The following is an 18930-nucleotide window of genomic DNA, read 5'->3' as shown; positions in this document are numbered from 1 at the left end:
TAGGATCTCCTTGGAGCCCCCCAGCCCCGGCAGCTGCCCCCCTTTCCCCGTGCGGTGCCAGCCCAGCCCAGCCCCCCGCAGCCTTTGCCCGCCGCGACCAGCACAAGGACCAGCAAAGAACATCCTGGGGCCGATCCCGGATCCTCAAGATGTTTTATTGCCTCTTTACAGCCACCACGGTGGCCGCTGGTGGCTGCTGGGGGGCACGGGGATAGAGCAAAGGGGGCGCGTGGGGGCCCCGAGGAGGAGCAGGGGGGGCTTCCCAACCCCGCTCTGCCCCTCACGGCTCCGTCCAGGGCGTCCCCGAGGCCGGCAGGCTCCAGGCGCTGAACTCGCCGTAGTCCGTGAAGTCCTTGGCAGCCACCTGCACGTGGTGCAGGGCGCCGGGCCGCAGCCCCGTCAGGGTGTAGGACGTCTGCTCGTAGGGCCCGATCTGGAAGCAGAGCAGAGTTAGGGGCCCGGGGAGGGATGGGGTGGGGTGGGGGGCAGCAGGGGACGCAGCCATCTCAGGGCTTTGCTGTGTTTTTTTTGGGGTACCGTTCTGGCGACCGAGTCCTCGTCCCGCACGTAGCGGATGCGGTACTTGAGTGGGAAGTACTCCGGGAAGGGCCACGACCCCGGCGGGCTCCACTCCAGCAGCAATTTCTTGGGCTCCCCGGGGATGGGCGAGACCCGCAGGTCCTCGGGGGGGTCCGGCTTTACTGAGGACGCGGGGAGACAGCAAACGGGTGAGATGCGGGCTGGGGGGGGGGGGGCAGGGGACCGGCGTGGGGACAATGGGGTCGGGGACAGCGCATCCACCAGCCCAGAGAGTTGCTGAGCCCCAGCGACATGTTGCACGGCTGTTTCTGCATCCATTTCAGAGGAAAAGCCCCAAAAATGAGGCTGAAGCAATCCGTGGAGCTGGCTCAGCCCCTGTGGTGCTGCTCGGGCAGCGGGGTCAAGCACTGGGGGGGGCTGCGGGGGGCTGATTTTTTGGGGTGGGCGCCGGCGGCACTCACTGATGTTCTCCAGCAGGAAGGGCAGGAGGCTCGAGGCCGTGCCCAGCGCGTTGGTGGCCGTCACGTTGAGCACGTAGGGGGTGAGGGAGAACATCTGCAGGTCCCCGAAGGAGCAGCTCCGCGGCCCCGTGCGGGCGCACTCGTGGCTCCCCGTGGCCCCCCACACGCCGTGCCTGGGGATTGGGGAGAGGTGTGAAGGGGGCAGCTGGGCGAGGGGCTCCTGCCCTGCCCCGTAGCCCCCCGGACATGGCTCCAGCACAGGTTTGGGGGGGCTCAGCTGGGGTTTGGGGCTCACCTGTAGGTGGCCACGAAGTCGGTGTCCAGCAGCGGCTCGGGGGCAAGCAGCCAGGAGCAGTTGACAGCCTGCGGGTAGCTGACGGCCCAGCACTCCACAACGGGCAGCGCGGGGGGATCTGGGGCAGGGAGGGGGGCGGGCAGCCGCTGGTCACCCCCCTGCCGGCCTCTGGTCTCTCCCCGTCTTTAGGGTGGGGGTCCCCGTGGGGTTGGGGGGGTCACTCACAGCCCAGCCGCAGGCAGATCCTGGCCCAGGTCTCCCCGGTGTCGGGGTGGTGGCAGCTGTAGGGTCCCTCATGGGCCAGGCTGGCGTTGGGGAGGGCCAGCCCCGGGGCAGGATACGTCCCTAGGGTTGCCCCCCCCCGGCGCCACTCGGCGGGTCTCCCCCCGGCAGCCGGGCACCGCAGCAGCACCTCCGTGCCCAGGACACCGTGCTGCGGGGCACAGGGGCCTGGGGGACACGGTGGTGGGCACGGGCTGAGCCCCTTGTCACCTCCCCACCCACCCCCCAAAAAAAATCCCAAGCCACCCACTGTGGTCCCCAGCTGGGGCAGGGGACGGTCGGGGGGCTGTGGTCCCCCAGTTCCATCTCCAACACCCTCCAACCCCCCTCAGTCCCCCCTTGGCACCCCAATCTCCCCCCCGTGTCCCCATCCTGTCCCTGGCTGCCCCATAAATCTGCCCGTGGTCCCCTCCACGCCTCCACCCCGCTCGGTGCCCCTATATCCCCCCCCACCGCTCCCAGTCTGCCCAGTCCCGCTGCCCCCACTCCCCCTGGATCCCCCCCCCATACTTCCACCCCCCGTCCCCCACACCCCCACGCCGCCGTCCCCGTTGTCCCCATCCCCTCGTACCTCCGTCCCCGGTGTCCCCGGCCGTGTAGGGCGCAGCGCAGGCGGGTGCCACAAAAGCCACCACCCAAAACCACTTCATTTTGGGGCGCCGCCGCGATGGGACCTGTGGGGGCAGCAGGACGGTGACTCCCCGGCAGGCGACAGTGGGGACAAACGGGGTCTGGGACGTCCTTGGCACCCTCCCCAGGGGCAGCATCCCACAGGGGGGTGCCCGAACCACGCTATATGGCCGTGCCTCAGTTTCCCCTCCGGCCTCACCGCACGCCCGGGGGCCGGGGGCAGCTTTCTGGCCGCAGCGGCCGGATCCTGCTGCCAGGAAGGAGGAGGGAACGGAGGCGGGAGCGAAAGCGCCCGGTACGACCGGGGTTTCCCACGGGGCCCCGCAGCCACCCCTGCGGTCCCGTACCCGGAATCGAGGTTTCGGGCTGGGTTTGGACGGCCGCAGCTTCCCGGGACGCCTGGGCAGGGACTGTCCCGCAGAGAAACCCCAAAACCCTTCCCCGGGGGGGGGGGGGGAGCAGCACCGGGCTCCACACCTCGACCACGCACACCCACGGCACGGCACGTTGCCCCCCGTGCCCCCAGCCCCATAGGGACCTCCCCGGACCCTTTACTCACCGCCGCAGGGCCGGAGGCTCCGTCAGCGCTGCGGGGAAACCGCGGCCCCGGGCGGCCTCATCCCGCTTCCTCGCGCAGGAAACGCTGCTCCCGGGGGGTCCCGCAGGGATCCCTGCGTGCCCCCAGGACCCGGGGCAGTATTTATTGCCACCCCTGGCCACGAGGATTTCGACCTTTCCCACCCCGCTCCTTCCTTTGGGTGTGACCCGTTCCCATTTTGGGGTGCTCACGGCACCGAGTCCCCGGCGTCCCCGGTTCCGCCGATGTCCCCCACATCGCGCAGCGCCCGCGTCTCTGCGCCCGTCCTCACCCCCCCCGGGACGAGCCGTGATGTTAAGGTGGATGGAAACACTTTATTGCTACTGTGCTGGGGTGCGTGGGGCTGCGTGGGGGCTAGCACGGGGCCCCCCGGGGCCGGGTGAGCGTCGGGGTGAGTGTGCCAGCAGCGGGGTGCTGCCGGAGAAGGAAAAGGGCCACGGGGGGTGCGAGCAGGGGCCTGGCCCCCCCCCAGGCTGTGTCGCTGGTTGTCCCACGGGGTTTGTCATCGGGGGCTCATCTGCCCTGCTCCTGCAGCCGCTGCATCTTCAGGATCTGGCACAGGAGCCTCTGCACGTCCTCGTCCATGTGGCCCTGGGACAGAGAAAGGGACCTCGGGGTCCTGTCACCGCGTCCCCGAGCCCCCCCCGCAGCCCCGTCCCCCGTCCCCCTTTGCCCACCTGCACGGCGTAGAGCAGGTGGCTCCGGTACAGCGCGACCACCTTGCCGTGCCGCTTCTCTGCCTCCTGCGGGAGAGGAGAGGGCGTGAGCGGGGGGCCTGGGGCCACGAGGAGCCCCCCCAGCAGCGCCCGCCCCGCGCCCTGCGCCCACCGCCAGCTTCTCCTCCAGCGCGCGGATCCGGGACTGCATCGCCACGGTGTCGGGGGGGGGCTGCGGTGCTCCTCGGGGCTCGGGGAGGGCGTTGAGGGCCTCCTTCAGCCTGAAAACCTCCTTGGAGAGCTCGGTGATCTGGGCAGCGCGCGGGGGTGAGGGGGAGGCAGGGGGCTCCCAGCCCCATCTCCACCCCCGGGGTCCCCCCCCGTGGCCGTGCCTGCCGCCACCCCCGTGTGTCCCCCGCTGGGGCAGGGGCAGAGCCGGGGCTTTCCCACCTCCCTCCCGCTTCTGGCCCCGGTTTCAGTCTCGGCTTCGGGAGGGGAAAAGGGGAAGAGCCAGGAGGGCAGCGAGCGTGCACCCAGCGGCGCACGTCGGCGCGTTTGCACGTGCGAGTGTCTGCGCGCATCAACGGGGCCACGCGGGCGAGCCGCCAAGCTTGGAGCACTGCTCCCACCCCCAGGAGACCCCCACAACCCCCTCCCCATCCCCATCCCCATCCCCATCCCCATCCCGTACCTTCCTGTCCCTGTCCCTGACCAGCCGGGCCGAGTCCTCGGCGTGGCTGTGGAGGTCCCGCAGGCGCCGCGCCTCCTCCCGCGCCTCCGCCAGCTGCTGCTGCGCGGCCTCCAGGCGCTCCTCGGCCGCCTGCCGCTCGCTCTTCATGAACAGCGCCTGCCGCTGCACCCGGAAAACCTCCTCGCACGTCTTCTCGTGCCGCCGCGTCAGCTCGGCCAGCCGCTGGGCCAGCCCGGCCGCCTCGGCTTGCAGCTCGGCCCGCGCCGCCTCGTGCTCCCCGCGCGGCACCGCCGCCGCCAGCGCCGCCTCCAGCCTGGCCGCCTCGCGCCCCTTGGCCTCCGCCGCCGCCTCCAGCCGTGCCGCCCGCTCCCGCAGGGCTCGCGCCTGCTCCTCCAGCGCCGCCGTGGCCCGGGCGTGCTCCTCCGGCGCCACCCGGCCCTCGGCTTCCTCCTGCGCCCGCCGCAGCCTCGCCAGCACCTCCTCGTGCTCCCGGCGCCCCACGGGCCGGGCGGCCAGCTGCTCGCGCAGGGCCGTCAGCTCGGCCTCGCGGCGGCCCAGCGCCTCCCGCAGCTGCCCCAGCTGGGCCGTCACCTCCCCGTGCTGCCGCACCAGCTCCGCCACCCGTCGCTCCAGCGCGCCCGGCTCCGGCTCGGGGCCGCCGGCCGCCCTCCAGTCCCGCGTCTTGGCCTCCAGCTCGCGCCGCAGGGCCTCGGCCGCCGCCTCCGCCCGGCTGCAGCGCTCCAGCAGGGCCGCCTTCTCCCGCGATGCCTCCTCCAGGGAGGCCCCCAGCGAGGCCGTGGCCTCCTCGGCTTTGGCATCGGCCTCCAGGCGGGCCTGCAGCTCCCGCAGCCGCTGCTCGCGCTCCTCCAGCGCTGCCCGCGCCTGCTGCAGGGCCGCCCGGGCCTCCGCCAGCTCGGCACCGTCCTGCTGGGGAGGCGCCGGCGCCGCCTTGCACGTGCACTGGGGCGGCTCCTCGCTGAGCCCCTGCACCGTGCTGCCCTTGCTGCCAGCCTCCGAGGCCGGGCTCGGCTTCTCCTGCTCTGCCTCCTGCGTGCCCTGCGCCCGCAGCCGCTCCAGCTCCCGTTTGAGGGAGTAGTAGAGGCTGGCGGGCACCACGTCCCCCGGGGCGGACGGCTCGCTCTCATCCCGCTCGAAGTTCTCCAGGACCTGCCAAGGGGATGGTGAGGCCGCCAGCAGCCGGGAGACCAAGGGAAGGAGAGCAGGGTGGGCAGGCGGCCGGGTTCTTGCCTGTATTTTCTCCCTCAGCTCCTTGTTCTGCACGGTGAGGGACTGCACCTGGCCCTGCAGCGTGGCCAGCAGCTCCTCGGCCGAGGGGCTCAGGGTCTTCTTGGAGAGCAGCAGCTCTGCCCCTGCGCGCCACGGAGGTGCTGGTGCCGTGCCCACCGCCTCCCCGCTCCTCCCCGCACGGGGTCACCTCCCCGAGGGGGGGTCTCGGGAGGCCAGCAGGGTCCTACCTGGGAACTCGAGCAGCTCTCCCTCCTCGTCCTGCAGCGTCTCGATGTCGTAGCTCGTGTTCTCCTTCTCATTCTGGGGGTGCGGAGCAGGGGGGTTTCAACCGCTGCCCACCCTGCCCCGGCCCCCCGGCGCTGCCCGTGCCCACCTCCAGCGAGGACAAGCGGCTCTGCAGAGCCTCCACCTCCTTGCCCAGCCGCTCCTTCTCGCCGTCCCGCGCCGCCAGCCGCTCCTGCAGCTCCTGGATCTGCGGGGCAGGACTCCCTCCGCTCCCACCAGAGTCCTAACGGCACCAGGACCCCTCGCGTGAGGCCGCCCGCGACCTCCTTGCTGCCCTCACCTGCTTCTCCATGGAGCGAAGGGAGCCCTTGTCCTGCTCTGCCTGCTAGCGGGACACGGAGAGACGATGTGGGGGGGTTAAATGCTGCTCCCACCCCCCTGCCCCTCCGTTCCCCGGCGGTGCGGTCGCAGCTACCTCCTGCCTCTGCTTCTCCTGCTGCTCCAAGCCCCGGATCTTCTGCAGGAACTGCGCCCGCTCCTGCCGCAGCCTCACGATCTCCTCGTAGGCGTCCCGGTCTTCCTGCGGGCCAGCGGCAGCCGAGCCTCAGGGCACGACGGTGCCAGCCCCTTCCCTGTCACCGGCCCTTTCCCTGTCACCATCTCCTCCCTGTTTTGTCCCCGACGTGGCCCCGCTCCTGCCCATCCTCACCCCCCCTGGGTCTGAGGCCACCTGGAGGCGGTGGCAGCTCCCCGGGTGCCACCTCCGGGCTGTGCAGGGTGCTCCTTGTCACCAGGGGGGGAAGGAAAAGCTCCGACAGGGCACGGGGACTCCCTCGAAGCCACCACGGCCTCCCCAGAACACTGCTCAGGGGTGTTCTGGGCCCCCGGAGGGCTGGTGGCCCCCACACAGCCCCCAGGGAGGGCAAAACCAGAGGGGTTCCCCTGCATGGGCCCCAGTTGAGGTGCCCGGTGCCCGCCGTGCTGGCTGTGAGCACGGAGCTAAGCCCTGCCCAGAGGGACCCGGTCTCTTACCGGGCTGGGGGTGCCTGGGGGAGGCAGGGGGGCCTTCCTCTTCCTCGGGGTGCTGCTCTTCTCTCTGCCCACCGACTGGTTTGGCGAAGACGTCTGCGGAGACACCGTGGCGGAGGGGATGTCACACCCACGGTGGCCTCCCTCCTTTCTGACCCACTGCCGTGTCGGAGAGCCCCGGGCCCCCTGGGGACCCCCGCCAGGAGCTGAGGGCTGGGGCCAGCCCTGCTGGAGGGGGGCAGCCCGGCGGGTCCTTACCCGCGACGTCTGCTCGGTGGTCTCCTCTTCCGCGGGGCAGAGCGAGAGGAAAGGGAAATGAGGGAGGTTTGGGGAGTGCGTAGCCACGGGTACATGCGAGAACACGCGTGCATGCACAGGGCACACGCAGGCAGATGTTGCACACACGTGCACAGGTACAGGGACGTGCAGGGAGTGCACACGTGTGCACAGGGGACTCGTGCCCACAGGTATGCACATGGAGGCGCCGGGAGAAGCACACTCGCTGTACACACACGTGCACCTCCACGCCCTCGCACACGTGTGAACACGCATGCACAAGCATGTGCAGACACCGAGGCAGACAACGGAGGCTCAGCACCACCCCCCAGCCTTCCAAAAACCACCCCCGGCGCGTGGCCAAAAGGGGACGTGCCCCCCCACCCGAGGGGAGAGGGGGGGGAAAACACCTCCGTGGGCCCACCCTCTGCGCACGTGGAGCACCGCCAGGGCCTTACCGCTGGCCCAGGACCGGCGCTGAGCAGCCTCTTGCAGGAAGTGCTGGATGAGAGCGTTGCCCGTGGCCAGCCCGTAGTGCGCGGCGTCGTGCCCCGCGGAGTCCACCGCCGCCACCCGCGCCCCGGCGTTGAGCAGCACCTCCACCGTCTCCACGCTGCCGTTCTCGCAGGCCAGCATCAGGGCCGTCCTGAGCGGGTGGGAGGAGAGGTGAGGGGCCCAGCTCCTCTTTTTTCCCCCCCCCCCATTTTTGCCCCCCCACCCCACCCCGGCACAGACTCACTTGCCCTGCAGGTCGCGGCTGTTGGCGGCCGCCCCGCGGTGCAGCAGGTAGCGGCACAGCTCCGAGTGGCTCATCTTGGCGGCGAGCAGCAGCGGCGTGGAGCCCTCCTGGGCAGGGCATGCTTGGGTGAGGGGGGCTGCGGGGACGATGCCTGCATCCCCCCCCCAGCGTGGGGCATCCCCCTGCTCTTATCTCCTTGATTTCTGCCCCCCGTGTGCGTGCGCGGCACGCGGTTCTCCCCTGGGGACCCCGGGTGCTGCAACCCCGGGGTGGGCAACCCCAGCCTGGAGTTTTGCTGCTCTGAAAAGCATCACGGGGAGGGAGGAACAAGGCGGTCTCACCTTGTCCTTGACGTTCAAAGGAGCCTTGAAGTCGCAGAGGATCTCTGAGCAGGAGATGCAGCCGCTGACCGCTGGGGGAGAAGGATGGAGGCTGAGCGCTGCCCCATGCGGGGCCGCGAGCAGCACGGGGCCGGCACCCTCCCTGCTCACCTGCGTGGTGCAGCGCCGTCCGGCCGCTGCTGTCAGCCACGTCCACGGGGCAGGAGGCCTGAGGGAGAGAGCCGGGATCATGGCAGGGGCCGGGACAGACAAACGGGCTGCCCACGGGACCGCGGCTCCTTGGCGAGGTGGGAGGGCTGAGCAGGATTGCCCCGAACCGCACGGTGCCAGGCAGAGCTGGGAACCTCCAGGCTGCCCAAAACCACCCCGGAGGGTTTGGGGGTGGAGAGGGCACCTCGCTGGGGCTGCTGAGCGTGGCACCTCCCTGCCTCCCTGCCCCTGGTACCTGCAGCAGCTTGCTGACGCACTGTGGGTGGCCGTGCTTGGATGCCAGGTGCAGGGCGGTGTAACCTGGGGACAGAGGGACAAGGGGACAGGGGGACGGGTCAGGAGACAGACACGGGGTGGGGGCAGAGGGGGGGGGACAGATGGGCATGCAGGAAGACCCCATGGGGCTGGGGCTGAAAAGGAACAAAATGTCCCCGACAGCACCCGCAGGCACCGCTGGAGTCCCCAGAGAGAGCTGGGGCAGTTTGCACCCCGCGTGGCCGTCCCCTCCGTCCCCTCCATCCCCTCTGTCCCCTCAGCCCCAGCACCGTGCAGAAGGGGCAGAGGGCCCTGAGGGGGCCCTGGCGTTAGCTGGGGGTGTGTGGTGGCTGCGCCCTCACCCGAGCTGTCCTTGGTCATGGCATCCACGCCGTGGGCCAGCATGGCTTCCAGGCAGTCCACGTTCCCCCGCATGGCAGCCAGGTGGAACCTGCGGCAGGCCACGGGGCTGTCAGACCCAAATCGAACCCAAACCGACCCAAATCCCTGGCCCCAGCCCTTGGTGCCCCGGTGCCTTACGCGGATTTGCCCTCCGAGTCCAGCTTGGTGGGGACCAGGCCCTTGCGGACGAGCAGAGACGTCACCCTCCCGGCATCGTTGTAGTCCACGGCTTGCAGGAGCTTCTCGTCGTTCTTGGTCCAGTCCTGGCTCTGCAACGAAGCCCCCGTTGGGCTCTGGCTGGGCCAGGATTTGGGAAGGACACCAGGCTTCCTGAGCGCCCCCGCCCCAGGGTGTTCTCCTGCCACCCCAGTGACCCTGACACCAACCGCAGCCAGCACCCATGGGTGCCTGAGCCTCATCCTTGCCCGGCTCTCCCCGCTGGGCTCAAAGCCTGTTCCCAGCCCCGCTGTGCTCCCAGACAGAGAAGGGGGCAAGTCAGGGAGAGCGGGGCTGGCGGTGAGCTCAGGTCCCCCGGGATGCCTCCAGCTGCCCCTGCTCCCCCACTCCTCAGCAGAACCAGGGCTGGGTGGGGGCTCGTTGCCCCAGAGCTCCTCTGTGTGTCCCCCCCGACCCAGAGGAGAGCCCACAGCGGGGCAGGAGCAGCGTGGGAAGCCCCGGGCTCGCCCCGCAGCCTGTGACGACAGCCCAGGGCTCGGCTGCAGCAGGGGAAGAAGGAAATGGGAGATGGATGTCACCCCCGATGTCACCCCCGGGAGCTGCTCGTGTCCTGCCCCTGGAGGGACCCTGTGCCACCGCGAGCCCCCTCACCCTGTGCGGCCAGAGGACCCTGTGGGATGCGGAATAAAGCCGCCTCCCAGGGTTACTGGGCAAACTGGGAGCGTGGCGCCCTCCCCTTTGTCGTGCAAGGACAAAGCGGCTCGGAGAGGGCACAGCGGGGCCGCGGGGACGGGGCTGGGGACGGCTGGGGTCCAGCTGTGGGGGGGGTGTGTGTGTGTGTGGAGGGGGGGAAACGTGTCTTACCCCAAAGCACGGGCCCGAAGGGGAGCGGGGACGGAGGGCAGGGACGTACCGCAAAGGAGGCAGCGGCACAGAGGCAGATCTGCTTCATGGTGCTGAGCAGCAGGCGGCGGGCGGCCATGCAGCCCTCGCCCCCCGCCTGGGCGACGGCTTCACGGGGGCTTCGGGATGGGCCCCCCGGAGCCCAGCTCGGTCCGGCACCGCCACCCGGGCGGGAGCCGGGTCGTGCCGCAGTGGGAGCCAGGGAACGCCTCCCCTCCGTCCCTCCGTCCCTCCTTCCTTCCCTCCTTCCCTCCCTCCGCAGCGCTCGCAGCATCCCCGCATCCCTGCCAGCGAGCTGGTACCGAGGTCTCACACCTTGACTGGTCCCAGTTGGACTGGGAAGGTCGGGGGGGGTTTGGGGGAGGGCAGTTCTCCCACCCTGTGCCCAAAGGGAGCCAAGGATGCACCCTGAAAAAAAGGGGTGAGCATCCTCCTAATCCTAATCCTGCTCCCCAAGGATGTAGGACCCTCTCCCTGCCCTTGGGGGGGGCACAGCCTTTACCTCCCAGCTCTGGGGCCAAGAGGGGAGGGCAGAACCCCCCTGTCTGCACCTTAGGGGACCCCCCACAAGGAGGGAACCCCAAAATACAAAAGGTTCCCAGGCACCTGTCCCAGAAAAACCATGGGGACGGCAGGACCGCAGTGTCCAGGGCGGTGTGGGGAAACTGAGGCACGGAGCACCCCGAGCACAGCCCTGTCCCCCCGGCACGGGGATGGCGCCAGCCGGGTGCTGAATAATTCAGGAGCATCGGCTCGCTGCCTCCGGGGGGGGGGGAACCCAATCCACCCGTGGCTGCCTTAAAGCTGGCGGCCACCCCACATCAATGGGGACAGGAACGGGGACGGGACCAGTTTCCTTCTCCCCGGTGCTGCCGTCCCCTCCGCTGCTCCGTGGGTGCTGGGGGCACCCATGGGTGCAGCGGGACAGCGGCTGCACAAGCCACGGTGGCACTGGTGACCTGGTGGGGCTGCTGTCCCCATGTCTCGGGGCTGGGCTCCGTGTTCCCCTGCCCCCTGGAGACTCGGAATACCCCGGGGCAGGTCCCTATTTCCTTCCCCTCGGACATCCCGGGGCAAGTCCCCATTTCCCTGTGAAATCTGGGACATCCCGGGGCAGGTCCCTGTGTGCCCGTGTCCCCATGAAATTTGGGACATCCCGCGGCAGGTCCCTGTGTGCCCGTGTCCCCATGAAATTTGGGACATCCCAGGGCAGGTCCCCACGTCCCTGTGGATGTCCCGGGGCAGGTCCCCACGTCCCCTCTTCCCTCGGGGCCAGCACTCACGTCTGCCTTCTTGAACTTGGCCTTCAGGCTCTTCATGGCGGCTCCAACCTCAGCCCCGTGGCAGCGTCCGGGGGCTTCGGCTGCCCCTTGGGGGCAAGCCCTGGGGCCGTGCCCGTGACGGGGGGGCAGTGGCAGCTTTTGGGGGCCTTTCCCCAGTGTGTTCTGGCCCCAAAGCCCCAGCTCTCGGTGTCTCCTGCCCGTCCCCTGCCTCCCCACAGCAGCACGGGGGGGCCACGGGGCGGCATTGGGTTACGGCTGCGGTTACAGCCGGCACGGGGGGGCCCAGCAGTGCCCAGCCCCAGGCTGGTTTGGGGGGCATGGCCATCCCCTAAATCCCCAGGCACGGGCACGGGGGGGCTGCAGAAGGGATTGTGGCAGGGATGGGCCGGCCCCGGCTGTGGGGCAGAGGGGCTGGGACCACTGGGATCTGTCCCCTCTGGGTCTCTCGGGGGGCTGTGGGTGCAGGCGGGGGGGGCAGGGCTGGGCCCAGCAGGGCTGGCACCCCCTGGCCTTGTCTGGCACCCCTTTGTGTGTGGCACCCCCTTGTGTGACACCCCCTTGTGTGACACCCCCTTGTGTGACACCCCCTTCATGGCACCCCTTTGGCTGGCAACCCCTGCCCTAGCGTGACCCCCCCTTTCATGGCACCCCCTTGTGTGACACCCCCTGCCCTTGTCCGGCACCCCTTTGCATGGCACCCCCTCGTGTGACCCCCTGTTGTGTGACACCCCCTTCATGGCACCTCTTGTGTAACACCCCCCTTGTGTGACCCCCCCTTTCATGGGACCCCCCCTTTCATGGCACCCCCCTACCTGACACCCCCTGCCCTTGCCTGACACCCCTTGGGCACCCCCTTCATGGCACCCCTTGTGTGACACCCCCTTTTCCTGACACCCCCTTCTGTGCCCCCCCCTTGTGTGTGACCCCCTTGTGTGCCCCCCTCTTGTGTCCCCCCCCCCCTTTCCCCCCGTGCTTCGGGGACCGCGGGCAGCACCAAGTGAGGGCACCCCCGCCTCGCTGCCAGTCCCCAAGATGGCGGCGCCGCCTTCCCCCTGGCGGGGCGGCTCCCCGCTCATCCGCGCCCGCCCCGCGGCCTCCCCCAGCGCTTCCGCCCGCCCGGGGACCGACAACAATGAGCGCTCCGGTGCCCGGGGCGGGCCATGGCGGTGAACTACGCGGCCGGGCTCTCGCCCTACTCGGATAAAGGCAAATGCGGCCTCCCCGAGGTGAGCGCGGCCTAGCGGAGGCGGCCCGCCGCGGCCTAGCGGGTCTCCATGGCAACCGAGCCTGTGCCCCCCCCCCCCCCCCCCCAGTGGGGTTTTTGGGGCCCCCCAGGCCCTTCTGGGGTTCCCCTTTTTTGTCCTGCCCCCCCCCAGCGTGTCCTGCCCCTTGGGGTGGCCGGAGGGGTGCGAGGGGTGTTTTGGGTGGCACTGGGAGGGGTTGGGGGTGACCCCGTCCCCACGTCCCTGGCGATGCTCGGGAGCTTGAGAAAGCCCGGAAAGGAGCTAAATGAGGGGAAAGTTCATTAAGGTGCATAAATATCTGAGGGGGCTCAGCCTGGGTGATCCTCAGAGGTCCCCTCTGCCCCCGGCCGTGCTGGGGTTCTGTGAAGGGCTCTGGGGAGGGGGGATGGGGTCGTGCAGGGGCCTGTCCCCAGCCCTGGTCCCCAGGAGGCTGGGCTGGAGAAACAGCCCACAGAGATCAAATTCGGTGCCTGCTCCAGAAAGCAGCATGGCCCCAGGACTCCGTCTGCCAGTGCCCACCGTCCTGCTGGTTTGAATCCCTCAACCTCCGTGGGGATGGCTGATAAAGGGCTGTCCCTCTCCAGTTGTGTGTATTTATCATTAAAAAACGCAATCAAAGCCTCCTGCCTGGAGTTTTCACCGCGGATTTGTGGTGCGCTGGGTCTCTGTGCCTGCCGGGAGGCGCGCAGGGCCCGTGGCTGTGTCTCTCCATTCCCCTGGTGGTTTCTCTTCTGCTCAGATCTTTGACCCGCCGGAGGAGCTGGAGAGGAAGGTGCGTGAGCTGGCGGATTTGATCAGGAGCTCCTCCAACGTGGTGTTCCACACCGGGGCCGGGATCAGCACCGCCTCGGGGATCCCCGACTTCAGGTAACAACGGTGGGCAGCAGGCGCGGGCCGGGAGGACAGCACCTCTGCCGAGTCCACCTCGCACCTCATAAAGCTCTGCCCTGTGCTTCCCGCCCCCTATCCCGCCTGCAGGGAGACCTGCTCCATCCCTCCCGTCCGGTCCCGTATCCAGCTGAAACCTTTCCCGTCTTGCATGCTGGCTTGGTGTTAAATTGTGCCCACAGAAGCCCTGCACGTGCTCTGCTTGCATCAAGGACGTTAATCGGTAACGCATGACCCTCGTTTAGCAATGCCCTGCTCGTCCTCTGCTGATAGGGCTCGTGATGGGTGTGCAAGCGTCCTCCTGGAGCCTGAGACCTCAGCTTTTGCTTCTTCTTCTGTCCCCGCTGCTGCAGGGGGCCCAATGGCGTCTGGACTATGGAAGAGAAGGGGCTCTCCCCAAAGTTCGACACCACCTTCGAGAACGCCAGGCCCTCCAAGACTCACATGGCGCTGCTGGGGCTGCAGAGGGTCGGCATCCTGAAATTCCTGGTCAGCCAGAACGTGGACGGCCTTCACGTGCGGTCGGGGTTCCCACGGTACTGCCCCCTCCTCCCTGCCTCCGGGTCCCTCGTGCCTGTCCCCGCCGCGTGCGGTTCGTGCTTAGCACGGCCTCACGTGCAAACGTTTGCAGATAGAAAGCAACAGTTATTAATTAATTCTCTCCCTGTGCTGGGGCTTGGGTTTTGAGGCTGGTTTGGGAGCCGGCTGCTCGCTGATGCTGGGCGCAGAAATTGGAGTGCACCGGTGAGGGAAGGGGTAGAGAAAGCAGCCTGAATTTAGGGGAGAGGCGTGATGGGTGCGATGTGGAGGGTGCTGAAATGAAGTCAGCCTCAGCTGGCACTCTCAGAAGCGCACCCAGAAGCTGCTGAGGGTGCTGCCGGCTGGGACAGGCGGCGGTGGGGGGCTGTTGCGTGCTGTCCCCTGTCAGTTGAGCTGCTTGGGGCTCTGCTTGAGCTGAATTTCTCGAGAGAAAGCAATTAGCGGCAGCGCTGCCCCATTGAGGAAACGATGCCTGGGCCCAGGATTGCCTCCGAAGGTGCTTGGCTTCTCAATAACTGTGTGGAAATGCAGGAGGGGCAGGGCAGGGAGAGTTCTGTCCTGGGCCTGGTCTGACGTACCGGCTGCGGTCTCCGGTTTCTTCAGCAGCTGCGGCGGGGCCGGGGATAGCGGCGTTCCCTCTGCGGGGAGCTGCGACGTGCAGGAGCTGAGGGGGAGAGATCTCCGCTCCCTGCTGGGTGGAGGCCGAGGCGCAGCCCCGTGGCTATTTCAAAGTTGTCCTCAGATGCACCCGCTGCTCCGTGAGCGCTTGCAGCAGCAAGAAACTTCAGCCTGTGATTAAAAAAAAAACAAAAAAAACATTTCCAGCTCTTAAGACCACTGAGCGATTATCTTCTTGTAAACCAAACTGCTCGGAGCTGCCTGGAAGAGAAGCAGCTGTGTTTGAGTAAGAGAAGAAAGCGCAGGAGGTTCGGGTGAGAATAGGGAGCAGGAGGGGGACCTCCATAAAGGCACGTCTCACAAACAGCCTCAGCTGTCGTTGGGGAGCAGAGAGCTGCTTCAGGGGCTGTTCCCTCTTATTAAAAGCCCCAAGTCCTGGTTCCTGCTCCTGGCACCACCTCTACCTTTATAAACTAAACAACCATGGGGAAAAAAGGATAGGAAAAAAATCAGCAGGACTCAGCCGGGCTCCCCTCAGCCCGGTGCCACCGGCTCGCCTGCTGGTTTGGCGTTGCTCTTCCCCTCGGTGCAGCACGTGCTTGAGAGAGCTGCTGAACTGGTGCCAGGTGGTTCAGCGCTGTAGGAATCAAGTCAGTCCTGTCCCCATCCTCCCCGGAGGAGGTTTCCAGTCGTAGTGGGGCTCGCAGGAACACGAGGAGAGCGTAGCTTCGTTTTCCACTGGCTTCAGCACTTTGGGGCTGGGGCTGAGCTCGAGGGGAGTTTTGGTTGAAAGGAGTGGCAGAGGTTTGGGGCTGCGCAAGGATGGGGAGAAAAGCCCGGAGTGCTGAGAAGAGCAAAGACCTGGGTGGTGGCAGGGCGACAGAGATGGTTTGGGACTGGGTCAGAGCAGGTGGAGAACTGCTGCTGTGGCTGGAAGCTTTTAAAACCAAAAAGCTTTTAAAACCAAAAAGCTTTTAAAACCAAAAAGCCAGGCCGTGCTCCCTTCCCCTCAGTCCCCGTTGTGGTGGACGCAGCACAGTGCTCTCGTGCTGGAAGTGGAAGCGGGCAGCAGAAGCTCTCTGCCCAGGCTCTGAACATATCCTCTGGGGTCTTCCCTGCCCGGCAAGCGGCACGGCTCTGCCCAGAACACCTTTGCACAGTTATTTCTCGAGCTAAATGCCCACGTGGTGCCCTGCGTGCCGCCCTTCTGCCAGCTCCTGCCTGCCCTGCGTGCTCTGGCTGCCCTCGGTGAGCCCTCGGCGAGCCCGCTCAGCCTCGTGGCACCCAGAGCCCTGCTCTGATGCAGCCACCTCTTGTTAGTCTGCAGCTGCCTAATTCCCCTGGTGCTGACATTGTGGGAAGTGGGGAAGCCCTTGGGGTGCAGGTCCCTAAGCGGGGGGGTTCGGGCAGCTTTCCCTGGTGCCCCGGGGCCCTCCTCCCCCTTCCCCGTTCACCTCTGCCATTTCTCCTGCAGGGACAAGCTGGCCGAGCTCCACGGGAACATGTTTGTGGAGGAGTGCATGAAATGCGGCAAGTACGTGAGCTGCGAGCCCAGGGAGGGCGGGGGCTTCGCTGCTGTCCCCAGGGGGGGACACAGCCCTGCACGTGCTGTGGGGACTCTGGCTGACAGGCCCCTGGCACGGCGTGCAGGGCTTCGGGGGCAGATCTGCCCTGTCCGAGTCCTAAACCCCACCAAATGTTGGGAATTGAACGTTTTGAGAAACAAGGTTGCAAGAGGAGGCTGCTCCAGGCCAGGTTTTCTGTCCTGGTTGGTAGCAACCCTCTGTGGCTCTGGAGCTGGTGGGGGAGCTGTGGGGGGCTCTTGAGGGTCTACAGAATCAATGGGGGAGTCTGTAGGGTCAATAGAAGCCCTGTGGGGTCTATAGGGTTTGGGGGGGCTTCCCCTGAAGGGGCAGAAGCTGTGGGCAGCACCTGGTGGGAGATGCGGGCTGAGATTTGGTGCTCAGCTCATGGCTCTGAGCCGCCTGCTTTGGGTCCTGGGTGTGATGTGAGAGGCGCTGCGGGGACGTCTTTGGGGCTGTGTCAGCTCTCCTGAGCAGCGCCCCGTGTGTCCTGTGCGCAGGCAGTACGTGCGGGACGCCGTCGTGGGCAGCATGGGGCTGAAGCCGACGGGCAGGCTGTGCAGCGTCACCAAAGCCCGGGGGCTGCGGGCCTGCAGGTAACACCAGGGGGGCTCGGGGGGGCTCCGGGAGGGGACAGGGTGCTGGGGAGGGGGCACAGCCCAGCACCGGGGAGGCAGGAGGTGCTTGTGGGGCTCAGACTTGGTGCGGAGGGGCTGTGGCAGCGATCCCTGCGGGGCAGGGGGGAGATCCGAGCTCTGAGCTGAACGGGGCAGGAGCCAGGGCAGCTGCCTGCCCCTCGAGGGAGCTGGTGAGGGAGGGTGGGGGGCTCCCGGCCAGCTCTGAAGCTGGGGGGGGCTAAATAAAGGCACATCCCGGCTCTCAACAACCACAGTGAGAGTGGCTTTTGGTGGCATCTCAGCACCAGCCACAAGATAACCTCGCGCGGGTGAATTCTCTGCGTTCCCTTGCTTGCTGGGGGGTCCTCGGAGCTGCCCTGGGCTCTCTCCCGTCCCTCTGCAGCTCTGGGCCGAGCAGGGTGTGAGGGGGTCACTGTCACTGGAGCCGTCCCCGCTGTCCCAGGGCAGCTCTGCTGGCCGGTCCTGCCCGGCAGGAGTAACCCTGGTCCCCGTGTGTCTTCTAGAGGGAAGCTGAGAGACACGATTCTGGACTGGGAGGATTCCCTTCCCGACCGTGACCTCACGCTGGCGGACGAAGCCTGCAGGTACGGCTGTGTTCAGGCTTTTAAACCCACCGCCGCTGCTGACACCCGCAGCAGCCGTCCCTCAGGCTGCCCCCGCCTGCCTTTGGTGGTGGGTTTTGTGCCTCGCAGCCCTGGGGCTGTCCCGGTAGGGCAGCAGTGCCCGGCTCTTTACCCAGAAAGTGGCTAAGAAAAAAAAAAAACCTGCAGGTTCTGGCCGCAGCTTTGCTTTCTGGCTCAGAAGCTCATAGAGTCCAGGCTGGACCAGGGTGGAAGCAGCAGTCTGTGTACGGTTGTGGGTTTTAATTAATTAATTATTTGTTTTCCCTGCCCTGGATGTTTTTTATTTTTCTCCTCCCTGCAGGAAAGCCGACCTCTCTGTCACGCTGGGGACCTCTCTGCAGATCAAACCCAGCGGCAACCTCCCGCTGATCACGAAGAAGAGAGGAGGGAAGCTCGTCATTGTCAACCTGCAAGCCACCAAGCACGTGAGTGGGGGCGTCCTTGCTGCTCTGCGCTCGGGGCAGTTCTCTCTGCCCTGCTCTGCTCCTTTCCCCGCGTTTTTTTAGCCCCGTCGTGGGCTGGTCCCTGCACATCGCCCCCTCCCAGGCAGAGGGGCGGAAGGCTGGGCCTCCGCTGTCGCAGGGTTTAAGGCTGCAACCTGTGATTAACACACAGAACTGGGAGGTACACGCCTTCAGAGCGTAATAAAAGCCCGTCCCAAAGCCTGGTGTATCCTCTGGTGAGTTATCTCCAGTGAAATAACCCGCGTAACCCACGTCAGGAGGAGCTCGTTCCATCAGCAGCACTGCTTTCCGTGCCCCAATCGTTCAGTTTTCTGAACAAACCAGAGCTGGGGGGTTGCTGGGATGCTGTTAGAGCTCCCTTGTCCCTGTTTGCACCCGTTTAAAGGCGCAAACAGCCTGCCCCAGGACGCAGCCCTGTCCTCTGCGAGCCAGCTGGGGTCAGGGGCTGAGTCCGTGCTCCTCCACGGGCGGCGTCCCGGGGACAGGAGCCCTGGAGGCCGTGTGCAGCCCCTGTCCCCGGGCGCTCCCTGGGAGCAGCCGCCTGTCCCCGCACGCGGTGTCCGTCCCCTAACGCCACGCTTGCCCTTGCTCACCCCAGGACAAACAGGCCGACCTGCGCATCCACGCCTACGTCGACGATGTCATGACCAAGCTGATGAAGCACCTGGGGCTGGAGGTCCCGGAGTGGCTGGGGCCGGTGGTGGTGGAGAGCGCCGAGCCCGCCGAGCCCCGACAGCTCTTCAAGCTCGAGCCCGAGGCACGCGGGCTGCTCAAGGAGGAATCCTTCGCCCAGTGCAACGGCGCGGCCGGGCTGTGCCCCGACCTCGGGACCGCGCTGGTGGAGCACGGCGACAGCCTGAAACAGGACACGGGGCCGCCGCCGACGAAGAAGGTGAAGGTGGAGCCTCTCCTCACCTGACCCGGACTGTTCCCCGGCTGTCTAGGCGCTCGTCTGTGCCACTTTTCCTACCGACTTTTTTTTTTAAATATCCTCCAACGTTGTCCCTTTTTTATGTAAGTATTAAATACACTCGAATTGTGTGCATCTGGGCAGCTTGCACCCACCAGCCGGGGAGGAACGTCCCCTGCTT

The 18930-nt window shown here is 67.3% G+C and overlaps 3 protein-coding genes across 4 annotated transcripts; 1 reads left to right on the top strand and 2 right to left on the bottom strand.

Annotated features, from left to right (window-relative positions):
- Positions 1 to 122: 122 nt before the first annotated feature.
- On the bottom strand, positions 123 to 2818 carry EBI3 (Epstein-Barr virus induced 3). Of its 2 annotated transcripts, none has more exons than XM_082779751.1 (7): positions 2768 to 2818; positions 2150 to 2252; positions 1522 to 1746; positions 1297 to 1414; positions 1002 to 1174; positions 538 to 701; positions 123 to 433 (listed from the first exon to the last, which is right to left on the bottom strand). In XM_082779751.1, the coding sequence occupies exons 2-7, from the start codon at positions 2226 to 2228 to the stop codon at positions 281 to 283; spliced, it is 912 nt and encodes a 303-aa protein (XP_082635877.1). In that variant the 5' UTR covers positions 2229 to 2252; positions 2768 to 2818; the 3' UTR covers positions 123 to 280. The 2 variants fall into 2 exon arrangements, with proteins under 2 accessions (XP_082635877.1, XP_082635876.1); XM_082779750.1 differs by lacking the exon at positions 2768 to 2818 and adding an exon at positions 2408 to 2454.
- A 306-nt stretch (positions 2819 to 3124) lies between these two features.
- Positions 3125 to 10064, bottom strand: ANKRD24 (ankyrin repeat domain 24). Its single transcript, XM_082779908.1, has 18 exons — positions 9969 to 10064; positions 9017 to 9147; positions 8839 to 8927; positions 8457 to 8521; positions 8162 to 8219; positions 8012 to 8082; positions 7671 to 7777; positions 7390 to 7577; positions 6914 to 6939; positions 6659 to 6751; positions 6102 to 6206; positions 5967 to 6011; positions 5775 to 5873; positions 5629 to 5701; positions 4154 to 5523; positions 3635 to 3772; positions 3484 to 3549; positions 3125 to 3397 (listed from the first exon to the last, which is right to left on the bottom strand). Exons 1-18 carry the CDS (start codon positions 10035 to 10037, stop codon positions 3320 to 3322), a joined length of 2871 nt encoding a protein of 956 aa, XP_082636034.1. The 5' UTR covers positions 10038 to 10064; the 3' UTR covers positions 3125 to 3319.
- Positions 10065 to 12324: 2260 nt separating this feature from the next.
- On the top strand, positions 12325 to 18880 carry SIRT6 (sirtuin 6). Its single transcript, XM_082779982.1, has 8 exons — positions 12325 to 12467; positions 13225 to 13352; positions 13727 to 13909; positions 16006 to 16065; positions 16615 to 16710; positions 17256 to 17336; positions 17677 to 17800; positions 18438 to 18880. Exons 1-8 carry the CDS (start codon positions 12402 to 12404, stop codon positions 18756 to 18758), a joined length of 1059 nt encoding a protein of 352 aa, XP_082636108.1. The 5' UTR covers positions 12325 to 12401; the 3' UTR covers positions 18759 to 18880.
- Positions 18881 to 18930: the final 50 nt, after the last annotated feature.

This window comes from Aythya marila (genome assembly GCF_965140915.1).
Source record: "Aythya marila genome assembly, chromosome: 27".
NCBI lineage: Eukaryota > Metazoa > Chordata > Aves > Anseriformes > Anatidae > Aythya > Aythya marila.
The sequence above is the reverse complement of the archived record's forward strand: the minus strand, read 5'-3'. Positions and strand labels throughout refer to the sequence as shown.